Source organism: Thermobia domestica, chromosome 1 (genome assembly GCF_964235325.1).
Source record: "Thermobia domestica chromosome 1, izTheDome1.hap1.1, whole genome shotgun sequence".
Classification (NCBI taxonomy): Eukaryota; Metazoa; Arthropoda; class Insecta; order Zygentoma; family Lepismatidae; genus Thermobia; species Thermobia domestica.
This window is the reverse complement of record NC_137454.1, coordinates 397133812-397161685: the sequence shown is the minus strand read 5'-3', so window position 1 is coordinate 397161685 and position 27874 is coordinate 397133812. Positions and strand designations below refer to the sequence as shown.

Below are 27874 nucleotides of genomic sequence, written 5' to 3'. Positions count from 1 at the left end.
GATACTGAAATAATAATGAAAGAATTAGTGCAATGAGAGATACGCCACCTATCAAGGTGATACCGATACTGAAATAATAATGAAAGAATTAGTGCAATGAGAGATACGCCATCTATTAAGGTGATACCGATACTGAAATAATAATGGAAGAATTAGTGCAATGAGAGATACGCCACCTATCAAGGTGATACCGATACTGAAATAATAATGGAAGAATTAGTGCAATGAGAGATACGCCACCTATCAAGGTGATACCGATACTGAAATAATAATGAAAGAATTAGTGCAATGAGAGATACGCCACCTATCAAGGTGATACCGATACTGAAATAATAATGAAAGAATTAGTGCAATGAGAGATACGCCACCTATCAAGGTGATACCGATACTGAAATAATAATGGAAGAATTAGTGCAATGAGAGATACGCCATCTATTAAGGTGATACCGATACTGAAATAATAATGGAAGAATTAGTGCAATGAGAGATACGCCACCTATTAAGGTGATACCGATACTGAAATAATAATGGAAGAATTAGTGCAATGAGAGATACGCCACCTATCAAGGTGATACCGATACTGAAATAATAATGGGAGAATTAGTGCAATGAGAGATACGCCACCTATCAAGGTGATACCGATACTGAAATAATAATGGAAGAATTAGTGCAATGAGAGATACGCCACCTATGAAGGTGATACCGATACTGAAATAATAATGGAAGAATTAGTGCAATGAGAGATACGCCACCTATCAAGGTGATACTGATACTGAAATAATAATGGAAGAATTAGTGCAATGAGAGATACGCCACCTATCAAGGTGATACCAATACTGAAATAATAATGGAAGAATTAGTGCAATGAGAGATACGCCACCTATCAAGGTGATACTGAAACTGAAATAATAATGGAAGAATTAGTGCAATGAGAGATACGCCACCTATCAAGGTGATACCAATACTGAAATAATAATGGAAGAATTAGTGCAATGAGAGATACGCCACCTATCAAGGTGATACCGATACTGAAATAATAATGGAAGAATTAGTGCAATGAGAGATACGCCACCTATCAAGGTGATACCGATACTGAAATAATAATGGAAGAATTAGTGCAATGAGAGATACGCCACCTATCAAGGTGATACCAATACTGAAATAATAGTGGAAGAATTAGTGCAATGAGAGATACGCCACCTATCAAGGTGGTACTGATACTGAAATAATAATGGAAGAATTAGTGCAATGAGAGATACGCCATCTATTAAGGTGATACCGATACTGAAATAATAATGGAAGAATTAGTGCAATGAGAGATACGCCACCTATCAAGGTGATACTGATACTGAAATAATAATGGAAGAATTAGTGCAATGAGAGATACGCCACCTATCAAAGTGATACTGATACTGAAATAATAATGGAAGAATTAGTGCAATGAGAGATCGCCACCTATCAAGGTGATAGTGATACTGAAATATAATTTAAGTAGTCTTCATTATAAACCAGCAAGAGGACATACGCAGTGTGGTTGATGAGATATAGTCCAAAATTTTGATTAGTTTTTAAGCATTAATTTCTATCTAACTAAAATATAGTCCAAAGATAAGACATATCAGTTGATAGACCACGTCAAGATTAACAAAATGTCATGCTTTACAGTACATTCTGATGCGTAGCTTCCGAGAAAATTGTTACGATAATTGGTCAGCCTTTCGCCGATGCCATATACCGAAGTTATCCAAGGCCCTTATTGGCTGGAGAAATTAACACATCTATCCCGTTTCCCTAAATTACCAGTTTTTGTAGTCTCATTTAAGTTCGGAAAGGAATCAGTGTAAGCATGGCACTCAACTATAACTTTTACAAGTCTCTCCAGTTTTTATCCACCCGCGTCCGTCAATTAATGTTACCAATTTTTTATCAATTGCTGGGAACGATAAGAAATAAAAATGGAGACTCCCGTAAAAGTCTATTACATCTGTCGCCACTTCCCCACATGCTCCTTCCAGAGGTCGGGAGGGCACTGCACTCTTATGTCATGTATTATGAATCAAGGGACAATTGTGCAAGGTAGAAATTTCGCAATCATAACTCAAAGTGCATTACAGCTAAATACTTACGGGAAGCACGTATTACAAAGCGTTTAGTATTATTTTCTACCTTTATTACTTCATTCGAATATAAAAACTATATCGAAATTAAACTATTCGCTGAGCAAAACAATATGCTTATTGTATATATATAAAAAAAAAATCTAACAGTTACGCCAACAATCCACTTGGCTTCATCAGACACTATTTGATTATCGGCTGAATGTTACCTTATTATGGAACACTTATGCTATCCTTATACGATTACAGGACTCATAGTGGTCTTGTCTCTTGTAAATAGTTGAAAAGTGACCAAAAGCACACGAAAAAGTGACCAAAATTTCATAATGCCCATTTTTTCCTTTGTCAATCTCTCTCTGTTTGTTGTTTTATTTCATCTTTTCTTCTTTACCTCTTCTTTTGAGCTTCCTCCTTTCTTAGGTATTCTACGCATGCTTTGTAGTTACGGTATGCAGACTTAGCAGATGTAAGAAGCTTCTAAATAAGTGGAACCAGTTCTTGTCTATTTCCGAATTTCTTCATCCCAGACATTATATTTAACTTAGCATTGAGAGTTCTCAAAGCCATGAAATATTTAAATTCATCACCTACTCTTAGGAACATAAAAGAAGTATAACACAAGACGAACATGATGAACCACACAAACAACATTGAGCGGACCGTTAACTATTACGAGAGGAAACTAAAAGATTATTATGATAGAAGAAAGAATAGACACACAAGGGTTCTCAACTCCACCTTGAGAGCTTAAGCATCCACCAACCACTGTGCTATAGAAAGAATAAAAGCTGAAGTGAGAATAAAGATGACTGTTTCACACGTGGCAGCCAATACTGAAGCTTTCAGAAGAGTAATGAGTAACAAGTTTCTGCCTTTTTTCATTTATTTTTATAATATTCTTCTAAGCAAACTGCCAATGCAAAAACATAAATCACACGAAAAAGTCACTTTACCTCTTAAAAAAGTAACTTTTAGTGACAAATTTGAAAAAAAAAAGTAACTTTTAGTGGCCAACTTGAAAAAAAGTAACTTTTAGTTTAAAAAAATGACTCGCTATGAGCCCTGCGATTATATCTTTATTTATTTACATCCCTACTCCTCTCTTCATTCATGTAGGTAAGGTTTCAACAAATCAAATGCGTAAATTCTTTGGAACTTTTCTTACCAGCCTAGTACCAACATATACTGTAACTATCACAGCATGTTCTCAACTCTGACTTGACGCAGTAACATCTTTCATCTCCAATAGAATATGAGGATGTATCTGAGATCAATTCCTATCCATAAAATGTTGTCAATCATCTTCTGGCTTGCAGAAGGAACATTTGAGCGGATAGCGTTGTCGAATTTTCACTCAACTTTTGAGTTCTTATGTTTCACGTTTTTATGCAACACCACGGTTATGAAAAACGGGGCCTATTATTAACTGGGCTTGAATCCGGTGTAGCTGACGAATGCACAGACCATCATACAAGATCAAGCTGCACACTACTGGCTGTTCTCCACCCCACTATAATCCAAGAACTGGATTACAGGTCCCAACACACCAGACATAGCATAGCATTGGTAGGCAACTTGCATTCGTGAAAGAGGGAGGGCACCGCGCCTTAGTGGTAACTCCGGCCAAAAAAGTTTGTGATAGGCAACATCGTGTTCGTGGGTTTTCTCGGGGTACTCCCGTTTCCTCCCAATTTTTCATTCCACCAATTCTTCCATCATCATTCATTTGCATTAACCATTCGTCTTTCTTAGCCCAAAAAGCATAAACGTGGGACGTTAAACTGAAATATTTTCTGCTTTTGTCGTTAAATTCGTCTGTATGTTGTTATTACTGTTGTATGAAGATATTATTGGTAGTTTAAGTTTTTAAAGCTTGATGAAGTTCTTTGCAAATTCCGACTCTCCTTCTTCATTATTATTATTATTATTATTATTATTATTATTATTATTGTTTCAGTATGTAGGTTACATTTATACAATATATATTTAATTCTGTCTGACAAGGTGCGGTATTTTTGTCATTTGGCTGTTTATGGCATAAAAACAAACATTATTATTTTTATTAACAGTAATAATTCCCGAAATTACGATCCTTCCCAGTCTGAGTGTGTATACGGACCATTTTCATTTACTGCTAAAATATTTCACCATTTTTCAACCTAGTGGGGGAAAAATGGGCTCTTTTGAGGTTCAGTTTTTTTTTCATAAAAGGTCACCCTTTGTGAGGGGGAAAATAATGAAAATATTCGCTCTTTTCAGAGAGAATCTAACTTGAACTGTGAAATCTTGAAATACAACACAGTTATTTATCATTATACAAAATGAACAATTACTTATTTGGGACGTTCTGTACTTACCTGCTGCCTCCTTGAGAATCTGCATGCACTCTGCATGTTCTCCCTTCTCAGCAATGTCCAATGGCGTCAGACCGTTGTTGTCTCTCGCCACTAAATCCGCTCGGTTCTCTAACAGACATTTTACGTTCTCTACGTAGCCATGCTCGCTGCTCACATGAAGGGGAGTCTGTAAATCAAAAACAATTTCCTACAAATTTCCACTTTTGATGTTTTGTAACTATTACATTAATTTTATATTGCGAAAAGTAACAGTATCACGTGTACACCATGTAAGGGAGTTTGGTTTATATGGCGTCATACAAGGTATGTTCAAAAAGAATCGAACCTTATTTTTTTCCCGCGTAAACCAATGAAGCACGGGATACTTTCTTCAGTATAGATGTAGAGGGGACACTCATGCGAAGTTATGTTTTGTTCCCCGCCCGTAGAAAGCGGCCAACGAGTCAAGACAAGTAGCGAGGGCTCGTTGAATTTAGGTTTTTTGCAAAATGACAGAAAAACTTGAGTTGTGATATTGCATCAAAGGGTCTTTCCTAATAAGATCGTGAAATCGGCCCTTGACCCAAAATGGGTCGCTATTGACCCAAAAGGTTACCCTTGACCTAAAAGTACTTCGAAAAAATTTTGACCCCCTTTCCTTACCGAATTATCGTATCATACATGCTCAAAATTGAATATTTTTAAATTTTGGTGGGGGTGGTCGAAAAATTTTGAAAATTTCACAATGTACATACTATCTAGATGTAAATCTGCAATTTTTTCAAAACAATTGATACATATTTTCTTTATTTTTTGCGTGTGATAATTTCAAAAAATTGTAGTAAAATATTCCTTTTTTTTGGGGGGGGGGGGTGCGTCGCTGATTTTTTTTGGTTAAAAATGTGTTATACCCTTAGGTACAACATATATTTTTTTCGGGACCTGAAAGTGATGGCAAAATTGTCAAAAAGAAAGAAAACTGAAAACAAACGTGTTTTTCGCATAGTTTTCCCACCATTTTAGGGCCCTCAAGGTGAGGGCCTCTTCAAACAATCCTATGCCAAAGTTTACAATTTTCATTTCTCTTGCGTCCCTTCCGCTTCTGTCGTTCTTCGGCTGCTTCGATTGTGTCCATTTGGGAATAGAAACACCAAATATATCTCCATAACCGTGCTTCCACTTCAACCGACTGTTGCACAACAAAGTTACACAGCTCGCGGTAGAGAGCGCCACTGTATGCGGCCAATGAAGCAAGCACTGATAGTTACGAGGAGCCGACACGAGGTGTGTGCAACTTCGTAAATTTGTGGTAAATTTCATAGGAAAAGAATTATAAGTACGAAAATTAGAATGAGTAAAACAAAATGTTACTAAATGGACAAGAAAATCTTATTTTCGTTTTATTATTCTTATTTACTGCTCTTTTGACATGAAATTTGGCACATACATGTCTTAGCCGATTATACTGGCCGACTAACATTATAAGAAGTACCGCACGAATTCGTTATCAAATTATATTGATACAACGACATATTTGTAGACATGCGACAATAATTTTGGATATGAGTGTACATCATATTCTGAAAATTTCATGCTTTAGTCATAAAGTGCACAATTCTTCTTATATTTCGAGTTAACAAGCCCCACTAGTAGTGATCAATGTGGAAAAAGCAAATGGCTTATTTGTATTACTTCCGGTTTCGGTATCACCTCCATCAAGATACTGAGTCCTAACTTTTGGACCCTCTACATCCTGATCGAATTTAATGGTGATCCTTCACGTATTACCGTCGCACGAGTCTGTGCACTTGTTTGGTAAAATGAAATGAAATCTTTGAGTTTTACGTCCCACGGTTATGCCGGTTAGGCTAAAGGAGACGGTGATAATGAGAAATGAGTGATATTGTGGAATGAAGAAAGTGGGAGGAGACGGGAGAACCCCGAGAAAACCCACGAGCACAGTGTTTGTCCACCACAAAGTCCACACGGCGCGAGCTCGGATCGAACCAGGGACCCCTAGCACCGGAGGTGAACGCTCTACCACTTGTTTTGTAGTGGTGCTGCTGTTGTGTTTATGTTTTTGCACTGGGCGAAGAGGGTGGTGGGAGGGAAGGCAGGAATCGTTTTCTGTATTCCTTTACAGGGTTGCCAGGACGTCTTCCTACAAAGTAACAGGCCTTGTGCCTCAGCTAGATCTTTCGCCGTCAAACACTCCCGTTTCCGTCATAGAGTATAACATGTCATTCCCCTATTTTATTCTCCTGCCGGCACTATCGACACAGTGTTAAGCGATACTGAATGAAAATATTCGTTTGACATTCGAGTAATAAAGGAAGAGGGAAGGAAAGCCCTCCTGCACAGCACATTTCTTGGTCAATAGAACATATGCAATTTCTCCTGTTTCTATGGTAACAGCGTAGATGTCTTCACATTCCACAGAAATTTGATTCTGTCCATATCCTTTTGATTTTCTCGAAAATCTGACCATAAAAGAAATTTCAAGAATCTAGTACCTCTTGCGACCCTGCCATGTTGATCCTACCACTTGTAAACAAGGAAGTTAGTTCTCAACTTTGCCGCATGCAGACAAAAATCAGACGAGTAATACTTTTTGATTTATTTTATTTATTTATTTTTTTGTCTCCCTGCTGTGCAAACAAATACTAATATTTTTGTACCGCGTTTCTAAGAATGAAGACGTGGTAGCTCATCTTGATCCGTACACACGGTTCGATCCTCGTTAATGTCCGTACCATGATAATTTATGACATGCAACATTGTGCCCGTGCGAGTTTACCCATTTCTTTCTTCTACCAATTATTTTATACTAACAGAAAACCGTCTTTCACACGGGGAGAATACGTTTCATTTTGGACATAAAGGGAAGCAAATCAACTTAGGGACCTTAAAACCTAGCGGTAATTTTAAATTATTTTTACTTGTAATCATCCTTCCTTCGGAGTACTGATGGGGGCTGCATTTCCATTTAACCGGCAGCGGCGGCTGGTACTATATGTTGCATGGTTGTGCAACCGGATATTCTTTTAATACTAAAACTATTTTTTAAGTATTAAAGTAGTGTATCAGTAAAAAATAAACCACTGCTCTTGAGCGCAAAACAGTATTGATGCATTTCTGAAAAAAGTCAATTAAAAAACGGAAAGAAAGAGAGAGATTTACATTTCCGGTGGCAGCGAACGTTGCCACTGGAAGCAGTAACATTGAGCATATGGCAGCAAGCTCCTATCTCTTAACATGGGGAAGTGGATTTATTCTTGCATCGCTCCTATCTTCCCGTATAGCTCTCATGCGGTTGCCTTTCTTCCGCAACTGGTCATCATCTGTAATAGTTACGAATTCCTCCGCTTAGCAGCGCTTGACTCAATTGATAGGGTGAGGGAGATAAGACGCTTGGAAGAAAGAAGTTATTCATAAAACATAAACTCGCAAAGAACAAATATAAGTCTGGTGGTAGCAGGGAGGGATCCAGGCTGAAAGTTTGCGGGGCGGTCGTTCGAAGTCAATAGATTTTATTTAACATTTATAATACAAAAGTGAAAATTCTTGGGATAAGATTTATTAAAAAAAAAAAAAAAACTATTCTGGGGGGGGGGGGGTCGATCGAGTCTCGAAGAAGAAAATGTCTTACTACTGGTCTAATTCCTAGCTCTGTGTCTTTCGTGCACATGATTCCGTGTTCGATTTCCGGCGGAGAGCATAAATTAATATCAAATCATTCACTTCCAATACTCATCTGTCATCTTTAGCCTAATTTGCTGGAATATTAAACTACTTTTTTTTTTTCATATTCGAAGAAAAACATCTTAGATTTCATGCTTCTTTACAGACAAAAATACGTGGTTTCTGAAAATGGACTTTTTGTACCGTATATTTATACAAAGAAATGCTAACAAAATGCATATTGTCGGAGAGAGGTGTTTCTGGACTCTAAAGAAAATAAAGTGGAAAATATTTGCGGTAGCGATGCTTTCTATTCAGAGAAACTTGGCGAGCAGCATTTGAGATTTCAATAAAGTCATAGAAAAATTTGAAGCCCAAAAGATCGAAGAAAGACCTTCCATTCTAATATAATGCATAGTTTATATAATTAAATAATTTTATTTAACTGCGTGCATGCAATTGTCTTGCTTTTTTTTTTTTCTTTTCGGATTAAGGCAATCATTCATGGCTTACAGCACATACTATATATTCGATTTATGTCGTGTTTAATAACATGAGTGTAGAGGTTTTGTATATAAATAGTGTATAAATGTACACTCATGTCCAAAATGAGTGTCGCATATCTATAACTGTCTTTTAGCAAGAATATAATATGATAATTATTTTGCAGGGTACTTTTAATACTGATGCTATGTGTATAATCGGGAAATGTATATTTGTGGTAAATTTCATAGGAAAAGAATTATAAACACGAAAATTAGAATCAGTAAAACAAAATGTTGCTAAATGGACAAGAAAGTTTTATTTTCGTTTTATTGTTGTTATTTACTGCTCTTTTGACATGAAATTTGTCACGTTCATGTCTTTGCCGATTATACACATACTAACATATAAGAAATACCGGGAGAATTCGTTATCCAATTATATTCCTACAACAACGTATGTATAGACATGCAACAATAATTTTGGACATGAGTGTACATTGATAGTGGTTGTTTGAAAAAAAAGGAAATAGCTTATATATTAAATCAATATTAGAGAAACAATTTAATCAATAATATACAAATAGAGCTTAAAAGAGTTTCCTTTTCATATTTCCTGAATATTTGAGGGGGGGGACACTTGCGCGTACCTACATGCCTTTGATATAGCAACATTGCAACCGGTGCTTGTACAGACTACGAGCCCTACTGTTAACCGGCATTAGAAGTGTCACTATTCATCTCAGCGACCCCGAAAACTATGGATTCGATACTAACATCGGTCAATTCCGAACATTTTAAAATATCTTCCTCATCCCCTACATTGTGTCGTCGAAATGAAATGATAAAAACCATTCCATGGCCAAACCTCATCTATGTAGAAAATTTGATCGAGATCGGTTTGGTGGTGCAAGAGTTATTAAGTTTTATTTATTTATATATATATATATATATATATATATATATATATATATATATATATATATATATATATATATATATATATATATATATATATATATATACAGGGTGTTTAATAAGTAATGGTCATAAATTAAACCGTAGATAGTACACGCCAAAACTAACAAAACAAGTCTTAGTAAACATGTGTCCGCAAACGCTTCGTAACGGAGATAGGGGCTGTCGAAAGTGTAGGAAAATGAAGTTTAGAGACGAATATCTCAAAAAGTATGAATCGGACAGAGGGCGGTCCAATGAATGACTATCGAAGTCAGACCTGCGCTATGCAGAAATGCATGGTTGATAACTCTGCAATGCGCGCGCAAGGAATTCCCCAAAGAAACGGAGGGATTCCCGGAACGCGTGCTATAGGCAGTGGACGAAGAACCCAGGAACGAGCACAAGACGTGTGGGACTTGCCGAAGGCGTATCCAATGCTTTCGTATGGCACAATCTCCATGAACAGCAGTTGTACCCATACCATCTGCAACGTGTCCAACCTCTGACCCCCACAGACTTTCCGGTGAGAATGCAGTTTTGTCAGTGGCTCCGATGACAAATTACTGGCAATCATCATTTCACTGATGACGTCCTATTTACTGATGAAGCACAATTCACCCAGGATGGCATTGTAAATTTTCACAAATCTCATATCTGGGCCACTGAGAATCTACTTGCAATAGTGAAGTTAGGACATCAACGTAGGTTTTCCTTAAACGTGTGGGTAGCACTTAGGTGATCAGCTCGTAATGCCATTCTTTCTTCCTAATGCATTAACTGGGATCCCATATTTGAGATTTCTCCAACACGATTTGCCGCTTCTATTCGAAGATATACCTCTCGATAGGCGTCAGCGACTGTGGTTTATGCATGATGGAGCCCCAGCATATTTCTTTAACCGTGTCAGAGAACATTTACATGCTCAATATGGACGAAAGTGGATAGGACGTGAGGGTCCTATTGCTTGGCCACCGCGCTCCTCGGACTTAAATCCTTTAGATTTATTTCCCTGGGGCCATGTGAAATCGCAAGTTTATTCTACCCATGTTGCAACATTAGAAGACATTCGAGAAAGAGTTGAACAATGTTGCGGACATATTCAACAGGATGCCAACATGTTATCACGAGTACGTGGATCTTTGCGAAGACAGGTACGAGCATGCATTCGCATGAATGGACGACACTTCCAACATTTACTTTAATGATTAAGTAAGTTAATTTCTTATGCAACTCTTCTGTAGTTACACATCTGGGTATTTACTGTTTACCTTATGATTAATACTGTACACATTACCAACATGACGATTTCTGTTTGTTGATATGGACAAACACGACGTGTCCATCATTTTTCGCTTGTTGTAATACACTTACGCGTTCAACATGCGGAATGTTTCATATTCACCTCCCACATACTCGAATGTTGTTATGCTTTTCCCATTGCAACCCAGTTTGCGGATATTCGTTCACTGCTTAAAACATAATGCTTCATCAGTGCCTTGCATATCGTTTGATTTACCTAAGTGCTGCTACACTTGTACGTATGCATTAGTTATCGGAATTCTTACTGGAGCCATTTACAACGTACATCACCACACTTCGATTGCCTCCCTCATTTCCTGCTGGTTATGCAACCACACACGGCAGGTAAACATTGTCCGCCATTTTGTAACTTTTCAAACTTTCGACCGGGTACCACGACTTATGAATTACTGGTGAATAGACTCGCTCTCGATGTTGATCTCGAGCCCCATTTCCTTGGACAATTTTCCAGGAATCCCTTCTTTTCTTTGGGGAATTCCTTGCGCGCGCATTGCAGAGTTATCAACCATGCATTTCTGCATAGCGCAGGTCTGACTTCGATAGTCATTCATTGGACCGCCCTCTGTCCGATTCAAACCTTTTGAGATATTCGTCTCTAAATTTCATTTTTCCACACTTTCGACGCCCCTATCTCCGTTAAGAAGCGTTTGCGGACACAAGTTTACTAAGACTTTTTTGTTAGTTTTGGCGTGTACTATCTACGGTTTAATTTATGACCATTACTTATTAAACACCCTGTATATATATATATATATATATATATATATATATCTTCCCCTCCTTTAAGTTCTACAGTCAAAGTGAAATGATAAGGCCCGAACCTCATCTATGTTGAAAATTTGATTGAGATCGGTCGGATGGTTCAAGAGTTATTAATCACTATAAGGCCGCGCCTCCATTGCATCCGAATGCGACTGCGAATTCATGTGCCTCTACTACATCCGAAGTTTTGTGAATGCGAATCAAGTTGTAATATCTCTTTCAAACCTTCAATGTGAAATATTTTTGCTTGAAAATTCATATCTTAAAGTTTTCAGAGCAATAATAATAATAATAATAATAATAATAATAATAATAATAATAATAATAATAATAATAATAATAATAATAATAATAATATCTATTAATTTCCTTTGTGTGCAAAATAGAGTGAATGTCGCTCCTGTTATTATTATGCTTCTGTGCTAACCGCTATTTTCACTTTAAAATAAATTAACAAAATAGAATTAGAGATTTCAAAATCAACCAACTTTCTAAGAAAATTTTCTCCATGAGTAAAACACCCGTTTTTGCTATTTCAAACATATTAGTCAATAATTACATGTATTCGTAAAATCATTATTTGAGGAACAAAGAGGAAATATAAATTGAATAAAAAGTTGCAGTTCGTGTATTAATTAAATCTTCATATTTTAAAGAGAAAACAAAGAAAATTATACATATCTTCCACTCCAAGTTCTTTACTTACATCTGCCCATAATTTGTTCACGACGTGTCGTTTGTGGTAATCTGGATGAGCTTGGATCCACAATGGAACTTTATCAAAAACACAATTTATTAAAACATCAACATCTATTTCCATTTTTATCTCTGCACCTCGCAACGAACGCAAAACGAACTTTCTTCTCTCACGTAGCGCTCAATTTCTCTGCAGACGACTCTCCATTCGCATGAATTCGGACGAACAATCCCAGCATGTTGGGATCGTTCGCATTCGCATCTTTTCGTCGGTTTTCGCAATTCGCAGGTCGGAACTAGTCGAGGCATTCCAATTTATTTACACTTGCTGGGAAATTCGCATTCGCATTCGTAATCGCAATCGCATTCGGATGCAATGGAGGCGCGGCCTAACACAGTCACTTTCGTTTATATATATATATATATATATATATATAGTGGCGGATCCAGGATATGATCAAGGGAGGGGCTAAACCATAATTTGACGTTTTATTCAGTGTAAAGCAGAATTGAAGCCCATTTTATCGTGTAACCCTGAGCGTCAAGGGGGGAGCTATAGCCCCGTAGACCCCCCTTGGATCCGCCCTTACATATATATATATATATATATATATTCCGTAGAAGTTACTAGCGTTTTATCATCCCTTCTCTAAAGTCTACAATATAAAGCATTGAACATTAATTAAACTAAACGTTTCATGATTGCTAATGGTATCTTTAAGATAAACACATATTCAATACTGGGGATAGAAATAATTTAGTATGTATCCCAAGACTTATCGTAAGTTTTCAGTGGATAATAACTAACTTCCGCACACGACGGTGAACGCCCTTCGTTTATTACTTATTCTAAGACAGCGCCAATCCTTGTGAGTTAATTTCTTCTCCGGAGGTTTTTAAATGTTTTCTCCTATATTACAACACATAATGGTCATCTTTTATGCTTCATATATATATATATATATATATATATATATATATATATATATATATATATATATATATATATAAAATGGATGTAACGATGATGCACAAAGAGTGAAAAAGTGATGTCTAGACCGGGACTCGAACCCAGGATCTCCAGCGTACTTGCCGATGCGTTCACATCTACGCTACCCAATCCGCTTCCTAGAAAAGCCATACATTCTCTCACTCTTGAAGTCGGTGTTCTTAGATCACATTGTTCGTACTACAACCTAGCTGTTGTGCTTGGACAATCCAATATCCATATTGAGAACACCTTTAACGGTTGTAGTATTATATATATTAATGAAGGGGGAAAACAACCGGATTTTTTACACACCAAATTCTCTGTAGATGCGAATTCAATGGTATACAAAGTGTGAAAAAGTGGATAACTGGACCGGGATCATCTTCGTACCGTGCTGATTCGCCCATGACGATATCCACGATACCGAGTTCGCTTCTGAGAACAGCCGTACACTCTCTTATTCTTGAAGTTGGTGCTCTTTACTTAGATCACACGGCTTGTACTGTATTGTGCTTGGACAGTCCAGTGTCCATATTCCATATATACCTCTGCCAGTTGTATTATCATTGGTGACTGAAAAATTCCGTTGCTACCTTTTTTCATTAATATATAATGATAATACACATGACAGAGTTCCTCCGTGGCTAAGCGGTTAGCGTGCCCGGGTTCGATTTCCGGCGGGAGCTCATGTGGTTCGGTTTCCATGTTAATCAGTAGGTCCCGTCTCATACAGCCTCGCTGGGACGTTTAAATCAACTCACCTCAACTCAATACACCTGATAGTCGGTCTAAGTGGAGAGCACCGACTTCAAGAGAGAGAGTGTATGGATATCCTGGAAAACGGACTGGATATCATAATGATTAACATATCGGCACGGTACGCTGAAGATCCCAGGTTCGAGTCCTGGCCCAGGGATCCACTTTTTCACTTTTTGTGCATCACTGAGTTCGCACTTACAAAGGTTTTGGTGTGTAAAAAATCCAGTTGTTTTCTCTTTTCATTAATATATGAATGTAACTACGTTTGCTTGGTAGATTCTCCTAGACAGCTACAGTGATTTCGATGATTTTTGGTACATGAGGTGATCCTGGACGAACTTAGGTTCTAGCACATTTTCGGTAACGGGAAGTGATAAGTAAAAGTATATTTGACGTCTAGTTCCTTTTAGACGGCTGCACCGATTTTGACAACTTTTGGTACATGGGTTTTTAGAACATTTCAGCAAAAGATGATATGTAAAAATAATTTTAAACAACTGATACTAGTAGTGTCTAACCCATAGTTTTCGGGGTCGTGATGAACAGTGACACTCTCGATGTCTAAATTCATCCTCATGCGAATCCTAAGGGGGAAAGGAGTTCAAATACTTTTCATAACACCATTGTTCCTGTGCAAAGAAAGGTCGCTTCAGCTAGTATATTATAAACAGTGTACATAGTACTCACGTTTGAAGAAAGTAAATCATCTCTGTCACTTACAACGTGTATTTTGAAAAGTCTGTGGTTAAGAAGAGTAACTCCAAGGATAGCAAAGAAGATAGGACGGGAATAGGGATACAGGTGTTACGAAAATATGTCACCATAGTTTGGGAACAGAATCCTCACATCAAAATAAGAAAAAGAATGTTTATAAGGACATGTGCTCACAAAAGGATAGTTTCGAAGTTATAGGGAGAGAAAACGTGAAACAAGTGAACTTTTAAAGTTCATAGATCCACTATTATGGGACTTATAGTAGTCTGGTCAGGACGTCACTGAGGAAGTGGTATGTGAGCTATTTAAATATCCATGTTTAAGAATGTTCTAGTAGTTGCACATCAATTTTTAGCGAGTCAGATAGAGAGTAATCAAGTATTCGAATAGAATAGAATATTTTATTGTCATTGAGCTTTACAAGTTGAGTTGATTTTGAGTTTAATGTCCCGTTCAGCAGCGAGGCTATATGAGACGTGAACCTACTGATTAACGTGGAATCCGAACCACATGAGCTTCCGCCGGGAATCGAACCCGGGTCCCCCACGTCAAAGGTACGTATGCTAACCACTTAGCCACGAAGGAGCTCCAGCTTTACAAGCAACAGACAACGCCTAAATGACATATACATATGGATATATAGGTCTGTATAAAACAAAAGAGAAGAAAAAGTATTCATAATATACGAACAATCAGTTGCTGGTTAATAGTATAATAAATAGCCTTATAATATTATTGAAATAGAATGACTTTGAAAATCACGACACAGTTTCTACACATTCACTGAGCTCTTGAATTGAATAAAATGGATTTGCCATTTTATTCCCAACAGCTTCTCTAAAAATGATTGAGCAAGTACTGGAGGTTCTTAAACATAGATATTTGGATAGTTCACATACTAGTTTCTCAGTGATGTCTTAATCCGACTACGATCGGTCCTATAGTAGTGGAACTATGGACCTCTAAAGTTCATTTTTTCACGTTTTCGGCATCCTAACCCGGTAACTACGAAACTATGCACTTCCGACCACACGTCCATATGGACTTTTTTCTTATTTTCATGTAAGGAATTTATTCCCAAAATATTGTGCCAAACTTCTGTAACACTATATAATTTAACAACTTAGCTGTAAAGCTGATGATCCTGAGAAAGTTCTCAAAAGAGCAATGAAAATTTTGAGAGTTTCTCTCTCTCTCTCTCTTTTTTTGGATACAAGGTAAAGAGTTTTCATCTTTAGCAAATATTTCATAATTAGTTAAATGAATTAATGCATATTAACATTTAATAGTTAGCAATGACCTTTCAATTTGAAAATGTCTACGGTTTTGACACGGCCTCGTTTCCTCAATAGCACAGAAATTCCTGCTGTAAACTTCCTATATATTCTGAAAGCATAATACCATTCTCACTATTACCGGTATTGCATAGTAATGTTTCACACTTAGAATTGCATGTTGTAAAATTATTCCTTTCTAATTCCTTAAGAGTTACTTTAGCTTCTCATATTTAAAAAATGAAATATGTATTTCTTTCAAATTCTCTGAACGTTGAGAATAACTATTACTTAATGTTTCAAATTACGTATAATAAGAATGGTTGCGAACTTTCGCCTCCGATACGTTGTTTCAGAAAAAAATGTAACATATATATCTTGTTGACAATTTTATGATGCATGTTACTCCGCTGGGTAACTTACGGTATTTCAAACAAGAGATATGCAAAACATACGCTCAGTTTCAAAATATTCTCGCTGAAGCGCTGTTGTCGCAAATATGTGCACGCGTTCCGATTATCTGATTTTTTAGTAAGGCACTGACACCTGTTCAAGACATTCATGGAAACCGTACGCATCGTGGTATGTGTTCATAATGGTTAAGAAAATTGACAAGAAGTCACGCATGAAATGCGAGCTGTGATTCGTTTCTTGAAAGGGAGGAAAACCAAAACGGTTGAAATGTGAAGTTTATGCTGAGCATGAGTGATTCAGGGATATCAAGATGGTAGGAAAATTTAATGAAAGACGCAAGAATGTGCATGATGATAAAGAACGAAGAGAACAATTAAATCATCTCCCAACAACCCTGACCTCGCACAAGCAACTTTCATCTGTTCAAACATTTATTTAAGATCCATCGTTGTTGGATGCGATTCCACAACGACATTGGGTGATATCAATAAAACGGAGAAGTTACTCATTACGCCCAATTTTGAAGTAGTTACTCGCATTGGTATCAATAAAAAGAGAACTGAGCACTAGTCGTCTCGGCTGACCTCGGAGAAGCCCCGCCCTTTTGAAGTAACCACACCTCTATTCTCGAGCCGAGTAACTACTACGCGTTTGATATCAATAAAAATCAAAGACTCCTCTGTGATGCTAGTAACTTCTCCAAATTTGTGGAGCAAGCTAAATAGGTGACTCCGTGCGAAATATGGCATAGTATATGATTGTTTTACTACGTAGAAAAATTTATAAACTGCATAGAAATGTTGGAAATGGAGATTACAAAAAGCATTATAAGTTTATGAAAGAAAATGTAGTGATTAGCACAACATTTTTTAAGGAGAATCAACCGAAATTCGGGGTGGTGGACTACGTAATGATGAAAAGATGCGGGTTTTCTTCAAGGGCGCCGATCCTGTGGGGGCCCGGGCCCCCAAAGCTCATGTGGGCCCCCTGTTGTATTTATGAATATACAATATTTGGCATAATTAGAGTGCAATTTGTCTTAAAATCCCGATATATATACCTTCTGCATCTGAATGCCCTCTCCCCCCAAATTTACAGAGAAATCAGTGCCCTTGGTTTTCTTGCGTTACGTGAGTGATCCGGGATTCCAGGTCGGAATGTCAGGGGATTCTGGTGTGGCTCAAAGTACTGTCTATGACTACCTGAAAATGGATTGTTTCCGGAAGTGTGCGTAATATACAAACAGCAAAGGCAGAGTGGCAAGAACAATATACATTTCCGGGTGCTATCGGAGCACTTGACTATATACAAGTGGCATTAAAGAAACCTAGTATTTTGGAGAGTAATACGTTAATAGGAAGAGCTATTTCGTGGCTAATCGGTTAGTGTACATGCCTTTGGCATAGGAGACCCGCGTTCGATTCCCGGCAGGAGCTCATGTGGTTTGGATTCCACGTTAATCAGTGGGTTCTGTCTCATATAGGCACGCTACTGAAAAGGACGTTAAACTAATAATCAACTCAACTCAACGTTGATAGAAAGGGTGTATACATGAGAATGTATTTTGTTTATGTCAAGGCGAAAGGGGACACGTATGGTGTGGAAAATGCAATCAGATGGACGTGATTTATGACGTGGGTGGTTGGACTTTTTTAAAAAGAAAACAAAGGAGCCAAGTGTCTGATTTCCTTCTTAAACCCAAACAATCTACAAAGACCTTGGACAACACGTGATATGTGCTTGTCGTGTTAATCTTGATATTGCTGGATTCCAATCAACATCCATCAGCTCAAATAGGTTCATTCCCATGGTTTCAGTATTACTTTCTTCTTTCCTTTGTTTTATTTTTTTCTTCTTTTTTATTTTTGTTTTATTCTCGCTCGAATATTAAAGATTCTCTTTTGAATTTGTGTCTCAGTCGTAGATGTATTTGATATTTCGTTGCATTTCACTGCAATTACCTTCAAAGTTTCGGATTTCCTTCGTTTACTTTCTGGTAGCTGTGACTTTGAAAGTACCACTGGAAACTCTTTTAAAATATCCACAAATGCACTTTGGTTGAAGCTATCGTTGCTACTTGCCCGTTTCATGGCTTTTAAGATACTACGCCATAGGTTAAAAACAACGAAATGACTGCGCGATGAATGGGAGAAATGAGTAATCACTTCTTTTATTGATACGACTCAGTGCTACGTGCAGAGGAAGCGCGAGTAAACGTTCATAAATCTGGAGCAGACTAGACCTGAGTAGTGGCTTGTTTTATTGATACCAAATTGAGGCAGGAGATTACTCCAGGTGTAGTTACTCCGATTCTCGAGCAGGACTTCTCAGGAGTAGTTACTTATTTTTATTGATATCACCCATTGAGGTCAAATAAGCCGTTAACTCTGGTGTGAATAACAGACGGTACCTTAGTATGATAAATATTTGCTGCTTCCCCTGACGGCAAGTGTATCGATAATGATGGAAACCATACAGAAAAATAGTGAGGTTGAGGTATGTGCAACAAATAGCAATAAAAACACCCTATCAGTATTTTAGGTTTCTAAAATGGCTAATCGAAACTTCAGCACATATCAATGTACAAGATTTCTGAACGACTTAAGTATTTTCCTTGAAAGAGATGAAAAACCACTTTCAAAGATGTTCTTTTTTTTTTTCACTTGCAAAATGAAATGAAATGAAATCTTTTTAACTTTTACGTCCCACGGTTATGCCGGTTAGGCTAAAGGAGACGGTGATTATGAGAAATGAATGAAGTGGTGGAATGAACAAAGTGGGAGGAAACGGGAGAACATTGAGAAAACCCACGCACACGGTGTTTATCCACCACAAAGTTCACTTGGCGGGGGTTGGGATCGAACCCAGGACCCCAAGCACCAGAGGTGAACGCTCTACCACTGAGCCACCGCGGCCCCTTTTTCATTTGCAAATACTCTAAGGTCTATCTTGAGAAGTTATGCAAATCTGTCAAACTTACCCTGCATTCTCCTCTTGGCCCACATGGAATGTTAGGATTGGCTGAAATAAATAAATGGAAACGTTATTTCATAAGCTATTTCACTTTCACATAATTCTATACATAAAAGGCTTAACTATTAAGAGACCTACATACGTACAGTCACATAAGTATCTACTTAGTTAACTATCTTGCTTTTAAAACACAAAAGTAGGATATTTTGATATGATCCGTTAGGGTAAAGACATACCGAAGATTACTCGCGATTGAGGTCGAGGTTTAAGTCGCGGTCGCTACCTCGATAATGGCACAAACATATGTATTCAAATGGGTAAGCGCATGCCGGAGATGTACGCTACATCCCGACCTAGGATCGACCGCGATGGTGAATCAGTGGTCGCGATGATAAACAACCGAGTTTGTTTTTACATCGATGTCCAGTGGGAGCATCGCTGTGGCTTGTATTCTCACTGGTTCTCTCTGAAGCGCTGCACGGAATAAAATCTTTATTTGTTCAGAATTTCGTCTGCAGAGTATTGTATGTATCTACGCTCAAATGGTTTTGCTGCACTTTAAATTTGATTATGAAAAACATGTTAGTAGAACTAATGAGGAATGTTCCATCAATATGGGATAAGAGGCACAAACAACATTATAATAGGCACGTTTTAAATAGGAAATGGAAGAAAACAGCAACTCGTATGGGAATGTCAAATAAGTTATTCATATTTATTTGAGAATTATACTGTACATACTATTACATAAGGCAGTGGTGGTTAAGGGAAGGGGCTTTCGGGCTAAAGTCCCTGAATTCCCGAATTTCTAAAGAAAAAAGAAGCTACTGTTAATCATATTTATGCTTAACCCCCCCCCCCCCTCATTTCCGAGATTAATAAAAAAACATTTCTTCTAAATTCGTTACTGATATAAGGTAAAGAAATACCTGTACAGAAAGGCACGTATCCATAGGAAGGCAACGTCGAATAATGGAGTTGCAGTGACGAAACTTCATTTGGTGAAGTTAATACCCCCTCCACCTTGAAACCTGTTATTTATTTATTTATTTTACTGGGAAATTATTCCTCGGCTGAGGACATTTCTTTACAGAAAACTGAAAAAGGGTAAAAGTCTGTGATGTATTGATAGAGATGGACGAGAGATGAGACTCAAATTATCATCTTTTGCGAAACAAGAGACGAGACTTTGGCTTTTACCATCTCTCGTCTTGTGTCGATCCCTATTTATAAACTGTTTGATCCTTTCAATTTCAAAATGTGGTTTCGCACCAACGGAATAATTTCACACGCGTCACAGTAATGTTTCTCCTCAAACTGAAAACTTACAACGAGAATACGACCTCTTCGCTATATGCGTCCTTCATCCATCTAGACCTAGACATTGAGATAGCGACCGCGACTTCAACCTCGACCTCGATTGCGAGGTATCTTCGGTATGTCTTTACCCTTAGAAATAAAAAAAAAAAAAAAAAAAAAAAAAAAAAAATGGGTAAAGAATAAAGAACATGTAGCAGAATAACACATAAAAACATGCTGCTGGATTGGCAATGACACGAACAGGTGCTCTTTGTTTTAGTGCTTTAATTCTCAAACCACAACTGATCAGCCATCAGCTCAAGATTTGCAATGCAATATCGTTGTTCTACGCTTACTTATAATTAACAGCATTAAAGAACAATTAAAATAATTGAAGAGGTTACAGGAGTAAGGTGGTATGTAATAAATTATTCGAGAAAATTAAAGTTTATACGTTTCATTTATTAGAGGATCACTATACATATTACAAATTTCTAACTCTTCATTCACACGAGGCAATACTTTAAATGAGATGTTGTGTAGCAGAAAGAACAACACATAACGCTTTCATCTATCATCAGAACTCATATTTTCGAAAATGTAAAATGATACTTCTATCCTCTAGCCCCTTCAACTGTATGTACAGCATTAAAGCGCCCTTAATTTAAATATAAAACCTAGTAATTCCATTACTTCTACAGAATGCTAGCGGGTGGCTGGTCAGTTAGGGTTTGAGAATTAATGCACCAAAACAGAGAAAAAGAAAATTGCTGTCTGTAGTTCAATTAACACAGCACTCTCGCTGGGCCAGAGGCCAGATTTTTCTGTAATTCTTTATTGTATATTAAATGATTTAAATAACTGAAAAATATATAACCCATTTTAAGATGGTATTTTATATAGGTTGAAAATGCAGAGCTATTCACCTCTTCTAATGCAGAATTGGAGTTTGATCTGTTTTAGGGCACCAATGATTAACATTGAGGCGCGAGAGAATTTGTTTTTTAACCAGAATTTATTGTTTAGTGCATAAAATACAGGGTGGAGCAGAGGAAATGCATGATTTTTAAAAGCGCTCAGGGTGTCTATTAAAATTCCAAAATGAAATTTCGTGACCTTTTCTTTACCAAATCGTAAAATTTTCTAGCATTTTCAAGAGCAAATTTGGGTGCGAATTAGGCCGAATTTTCATACATGCGATACAAACGTATTTTGCTTGCGATTTGGTAGAGTCTAAAGCCGACCATAGAAATTTTTGGTGTACAAAACAAAATTTTTCAATCTGTACTTATATTTACATGGTTAAAAAATCGTGACCCAAAAACTAAATTTCGTGACTTTCATGACCGTTTTCTGATTTCGTAACTTATTCGTGACTTTCGTGACCGATAGACACCCTGTAGTACTTAGCGATGAGTAGGAGTACTGATTTTGAACGACCGTTGGCAGATAGCTCAGACAACGTTGCAACCCATCGGAGTATAGTGTCGATCTGAGGCTGTGCCTTGACGTTCAACATTAAACTTTCCATGGAAAAGACGTTGAACCATGACCACAGAATCATTGTTTCTAAAGAACAGCTCAACCGCGAACACACGATGCTCTACGCTCCAACGCTCCGTAGCCACTGAAACTGCATTGACTGAGCTGTCTACTCAAAATCAATACCTCTACTCGTCGCCGAGTACTAGCGGTTTAAAAAACATGCGTTTTCTGTGCTCCACCTTGTAGTTACACACACACAAACATATATATTATATATACGCATTTTACAACCTTTAAGTTCTCTGCTTGAATCTAAAACTATAAACAGAGAAGTATCATAATGTGTTCAGCCGAACAACGTGTTTTCGTCAAAACATTATTCCATTAACTGTGGTTAAAAACTTCTGAGGCACTTCTATAATATGCATATAATGACACTACATTTTACCCTCTATTCAATTACATTTAAACTGCTTCATCTTTACAGTTAGGAAATACATTATAATTTCGTGAAATGAAGGACGCAATAACTTCCTATAGCCCTATATATATATATATATATATATATATATATATATATATATATATATATATATTTACAAATTAAATAAATATGCATCAAATCAAATCTTTAAATAAATACACAGAATAAGTGGTTGAAACTGTTCAGGAAAACTCTTGTTAACGCAATTAACAAAATAAGCGTTACAGTTATTACTTCTGAAAATTACTATCACATATGTTCCTTAACAAGAACACACATTATATATATATATATATATATATATATATATATATATATATATATATACAGGGTGGTAAGTAACTCCACCGACAAACTTTGGGAGGTGATTCTTTATATGAAATGAAAGAAAAAGTTCTAATAAACATGGGACGAAAAACGTCTCCTTTCAGAGTTATGAGCCGCCGAAAATTCGAAAATTCACGCTTCGAAACACTACCTTAAAAACTACAGGACCAATCCCAAGCGGTTAAGGAATTACAAAGGAACTAGTATGCGATCTATCTAAATATATATGTTCTACCGTGGTCCGTTATCGGCGAAACGAACTGTAAAAAGGAAGTTGAGGTATAGGGATACTCCTTTAAGTACTAATGGCACGTTCGTTTCGCTCTATTTAAATATCCATGTTCTACCGTGGTCCGTTATCGGCGAAACGAACGCGCCATTAGTACTTAAAGGAGTATCCCTATACCTCAACTTGCTTTTAACAGTTCGTTTCGCCGATAACGGAGTATGTTAAAACGGATATTTCGATGGATCGCATACTAGTTCCTGTGTAATTCCTTAAACCGCTTATTATAGGTCCTATAGTTTCTAAGGCAGGGCGTTTCGAAACATGATTTTTCGAGTTTTTGGCGGTTCATAACTCTGAAAGGAGACATCTTTCGACCTATGTTTATAAGAACTTTTTTCTTTCATTTCATATAAAGAATCACCTCCCAAAGTTTGTCGGTGGAGTTACCTACCACCCTGTATATATATATACACAACAAACGTATATTTAACTTACCTCCTGCACGCAGAAGTACATGCAGACATCGGGAATTTTCTGTCGTTGCTGCAGCATGCAAAGGCGTTCGTCCCCAGGAATCTTGACTATTAATGTACGCTACTTGGTCCCCTCGCAAAAGATCCTCCAACAATTCCGCATTGTCCCATAAAGCTGCCTGTTAAATACCAAATAACAATCAGAGAGTTTGACACATGTACGCAATAATTATCATCAAACTATACATAATCCATCCCTCAAGCATTATGTATATCTTCGGCAGAACATTTCACAAAAGTGTTTCAGAAATGGAAATTATCCAGAGAAAAAGTAGACAGCAAGTGTAGCTATATCACTTTCTGGTTGCTTAGGATTGTTTACATCAACAAAAAATATTCTATAAAACATTATGGAATTAAAGACGGCGGATTAGTGTCGATTATCTTAGATCGACGCTAACTTCACAACAGTCGACACCAAAGCATATATAGCTTGCTTCTAAAATCTCTACTTTCGAAAAACTGATATTAAGAATAGTCATTATTCTTGTTACAAAATACTTGACCAAATCCGTACGTTCGAATGGTAATAATTTGTTAATCAGTTCTTAAAAGCGTAGTTAGTCTAAAAAATAAAGAATTCAGTGCTACCTACAAATAACGAACCAGATGTTACTTATAAGAGTGACGCTGAAGAAGCCATAAAGGACAAGCTGCTCATCAGAAATCTAAGGTGAGTGAGAAAATCTTTCTATGAGGGCAAGTCAAAAATTATCTACACTTTTGTCATAAGTTTTCTTACATTGCGCACTTTGTCTTCTCTCCTCGCATATTTTATTGTTATACTGTTGTGGGAATGCTGTGAAAGTGTGATCTTAATTCCTCCATTTCTTTCCTTCTGTTGCATATATCATGGCTGCTCCATTAGAAGTTTGCACCAAAGAGGAACAACGAGCAGTGATCCGATTCCTGTGGTCAGAGGGTGTCAAAGAGTCAGACATTCATCACAGACTATCATCGTAATATGGGAGAAGTGCACTATCACATAAAACTGTGTTTTTTGTGGCTCGAGAAGTTTAAAAGTGGTCGAACAAGTGTAACGCATGAAGAGGGAGTAGGACGGCCATCAACCTCCACTACAGATGACAACATTCAGCAAGCTCGAGAGATGGTTCTGGCGAATCACTATCGATGCTTTGCGTGGTCGCGAATCAAGGATGCTTTGCGTGATCGCCAATTTGCCTCAGATTTAGACGTGCAAAATGCAGTGCAAAAGTGCCTTCATGACCAACCGAAAACCTTTTATTTGGAAGTAATACGTAAGCTCGTTGACCGTTGGGCCAAGTGCATTGATAAGGAGGGAGATTACGTAGGAAAATGATGTGCATTGTATAACCCTAACTTCATATACATAAATTGTAGAATGAAAAGTGTAGATAATTTTTGACTTGCCCTCGTGCACATCATGAGTCATTCAGTAAATACATACATAGCAACCATCAAAACCAATAAGAAAGTATTAAATGATGTTTAATTAGAAGCTTGTTTTCCTAAATTATTCTCCGTCGGTACCAATCTTCTGTTGGTGCTAGTTAGATCTCTCTATAGGTCACTGAAATGTTTACTTCTCGCAAATATTTAAATTAGATCTCTCGCTAAATAAGCACATATACAAGATTAGCCTGAGAGATGTGCACAAACTGCGGGAGGTGATTCCTGACATCAAAAGACAAGGAGTCCTCTTGCATGTTTTCGAATTCCGCGTCGTGTACGAATGACAGGGGTGCCAGCTTGAAATCAAAAATCGAATCGTGACAATTAGAACGGAACAGAAAGATGTGTACATACTTCGGGAGCTGATTTGTCACATCAAAAGAAGACAAAAAGTCGTCTTGCATGGAGCAATGATGTGCACATCTTTCCATTCCGTTCCAATTGTCACGATTCCATTTTCGATTCGAAGCTGGCAAGGACTTTTTGTTTTCTTTTGATGCCACGAATCAACTATGCCTCCCCGAGTTTGTGCACATCTTTCAGGTTCACCCTGTATATATGTTTACAATAATACTTGATAAAATCCATTCAAACCAAACTTAATAAAGAATTAATAAAATCATGTACCTTAGCATATTTGTATTTTACTTAATGGTTGATCATTTCGTGGTGTACACGTGACATCACTACTTGTTTCTCTTTGCTAAGCATCAAGTCTTTCACGAACCGAATGATGGCCAGTAGGCTGTGTGAAACATTATTTTAAGTGTTTCTTTTACAATGGACTACGTAGCCCTTTCGATTCCTTTTATATATGAAACATCACACATTTCATTATCACTTAAGGTTGTAAGTGTGTTCATAGCAACGAATAAGTGACGTAACATGAATCCGATAATTTTATCCGCAAACCAAAAACCACTGTAAACAGTAGCACAGACTGAAAGGACAACCCCAACTATAACAACGCTCTGTTTCTTCTCTTGATACGGTAACAATTCGGAATCCTGAAGGGATAATTTTTGGTGGATTACTTACTGAAGGGAACATGAATTAATACACATTATTATTTTAAATTTTGTCCTGTCCACTGCGACAAGCGCTTATCAAACTTCTACCCTGAATGATCTATAACCGATCATTGCTGCAACATGATAATCCAAGAAGACATAGTACTTAACTGAAAATTACTCACACACCCACTTTAATCGCCTAATGTAGCTCTCACCGAGTATAATTTCTTATTAGAGCTGAAGAAACTCTTGTGTCGTATGCGATTTTAGAACAATGTTGTAAATCGATGGATAAAATGTTTAAAGGTTTAATTTGACAGTGGAGAAGTGAATACAGTTACACGTAGGCTATATTGAAAAAAAAAAAAAAAAAAAAAAACCTAGATAACAGTTAGTAAAATTAAAAATTTAAAACAAAATTTGCAGAATACTAGAAACATTCTTCGTATATATACGAACCATTCTTGTTTTAAAAATAATCTTGAATAAAATGACTTGGTACGAAGCTTATACTTAGACATACACCTTCGTTTGGAACGATCTCACAGAATGTGACTTCAAAAAAAGGTAGTATATATTTCTTTATTGTACATTAATATAATGGTTCTCTATAAATCACACGACATTGTAGAAGTACCCTTTTGTTTATACACATGTTAAGAAAAGAAAGATGTCTACTTTTTTTTTTTTTATCAACTTACATAATAAATTCAATCCTACAATTTAACTTAAATAGCAAACATTAGCGTTTACTGGTACCTTACCTGATGCAGAAGCCTTCCCGGAAAATCTTCATCTTCTGGCGTAATATTATCCATAGTTGAAGGGGAAAATATCAGCGAGTTATAATAGTAAATTACCTACAAATAAAAATATTTTTTAAAAATAGTAAGTCATATAACTATATTAATATTTAATAAATTAAGAGTTTCCAATTGACGTAATATAACTACTAGAAAAACGCAAAAACTTGCGAACACAATACTACGTGGCGCATCCAGAAAGTAAGTTTCCCACGCGTCCCATAGCTAGGAAACGGTATGTTGCGCGAAGCGACTACGTGTACTTGAGAGAGTAAGCATGACACATGCACTAGCGGAACTTCCCTAGTTTTCTCAGTAGCGTCGTGGCAGTGGTTGAAAATGGACGTTCCTATTCCAGCTCCCGCCGCATGTGAAGTGCGAGCAGCGATAAAGTTTTTGAATGCCCAGGGCATAGCACCAATAGAAATCCATCGTTAGCTGTGCGAGGTCCATGGGCCTAACGGCATGAGCAAGCAATTCCTGCAGATTTTCCGTTCCTTATTGCACACCACTGTCACAGAGTGCCTGTTGATCAAGAAGTTTTGTGTTGAAGCAACTGACCCTAGAGCACAAAGCAAGGCGCACAGGGTCAGCATTGACATTTTTGTTACGATACAGCTGACGATGTATTTCAATTGGTGCTATGCCCTGTGCATTCAAAAACTTTATCACTGCTCGCACTTCACACGCGGCGGGAGCTAGAATAGGAACGCCAATCTTCAACCACTGCTACGTTGCTACTGAGAGCACTAGGGAAGTTCCGCGTTCATGTGCCATGCTAGGACCTT

General features: G+C 37.2%; 1 protein-coding gene across 2 annotated transcripts in view; it reads right to left on the bottom strand.

Moving 5' to 3' along the window:
- Lrrk (Leucine-rich repeat kinase) overlaps positions 1–27874 on the bottom strand; it is a 239580-nt gene that overhangs the window by 195028 nt on the left and 16678 nt on the right. For both annotated transcript variants that reach the window (XM_081732781.1, XM_081732776.1), the window contains exons 3-6: positions 27048–27143; positions 23799–23955; positions 19487–19527; positions 4475–4640 (exon numbers count right to left, since the gene is read on the bottom strand). In XM_081732781.1, coding sequence (XP_081588907.1) covers positions 4475–4640; positions 19487–19527; positions 23799–23955; positions 27048–27101 — 418 coding nt within the window. In that variant the 5' untranslated portion in view covers positions 27102–27143. The remainder of the gene's footprint in view (positions 1–4474; positions 4641–19486; positions 19528–23798; positions 23956–27047; positions 27144–27874) is intronic.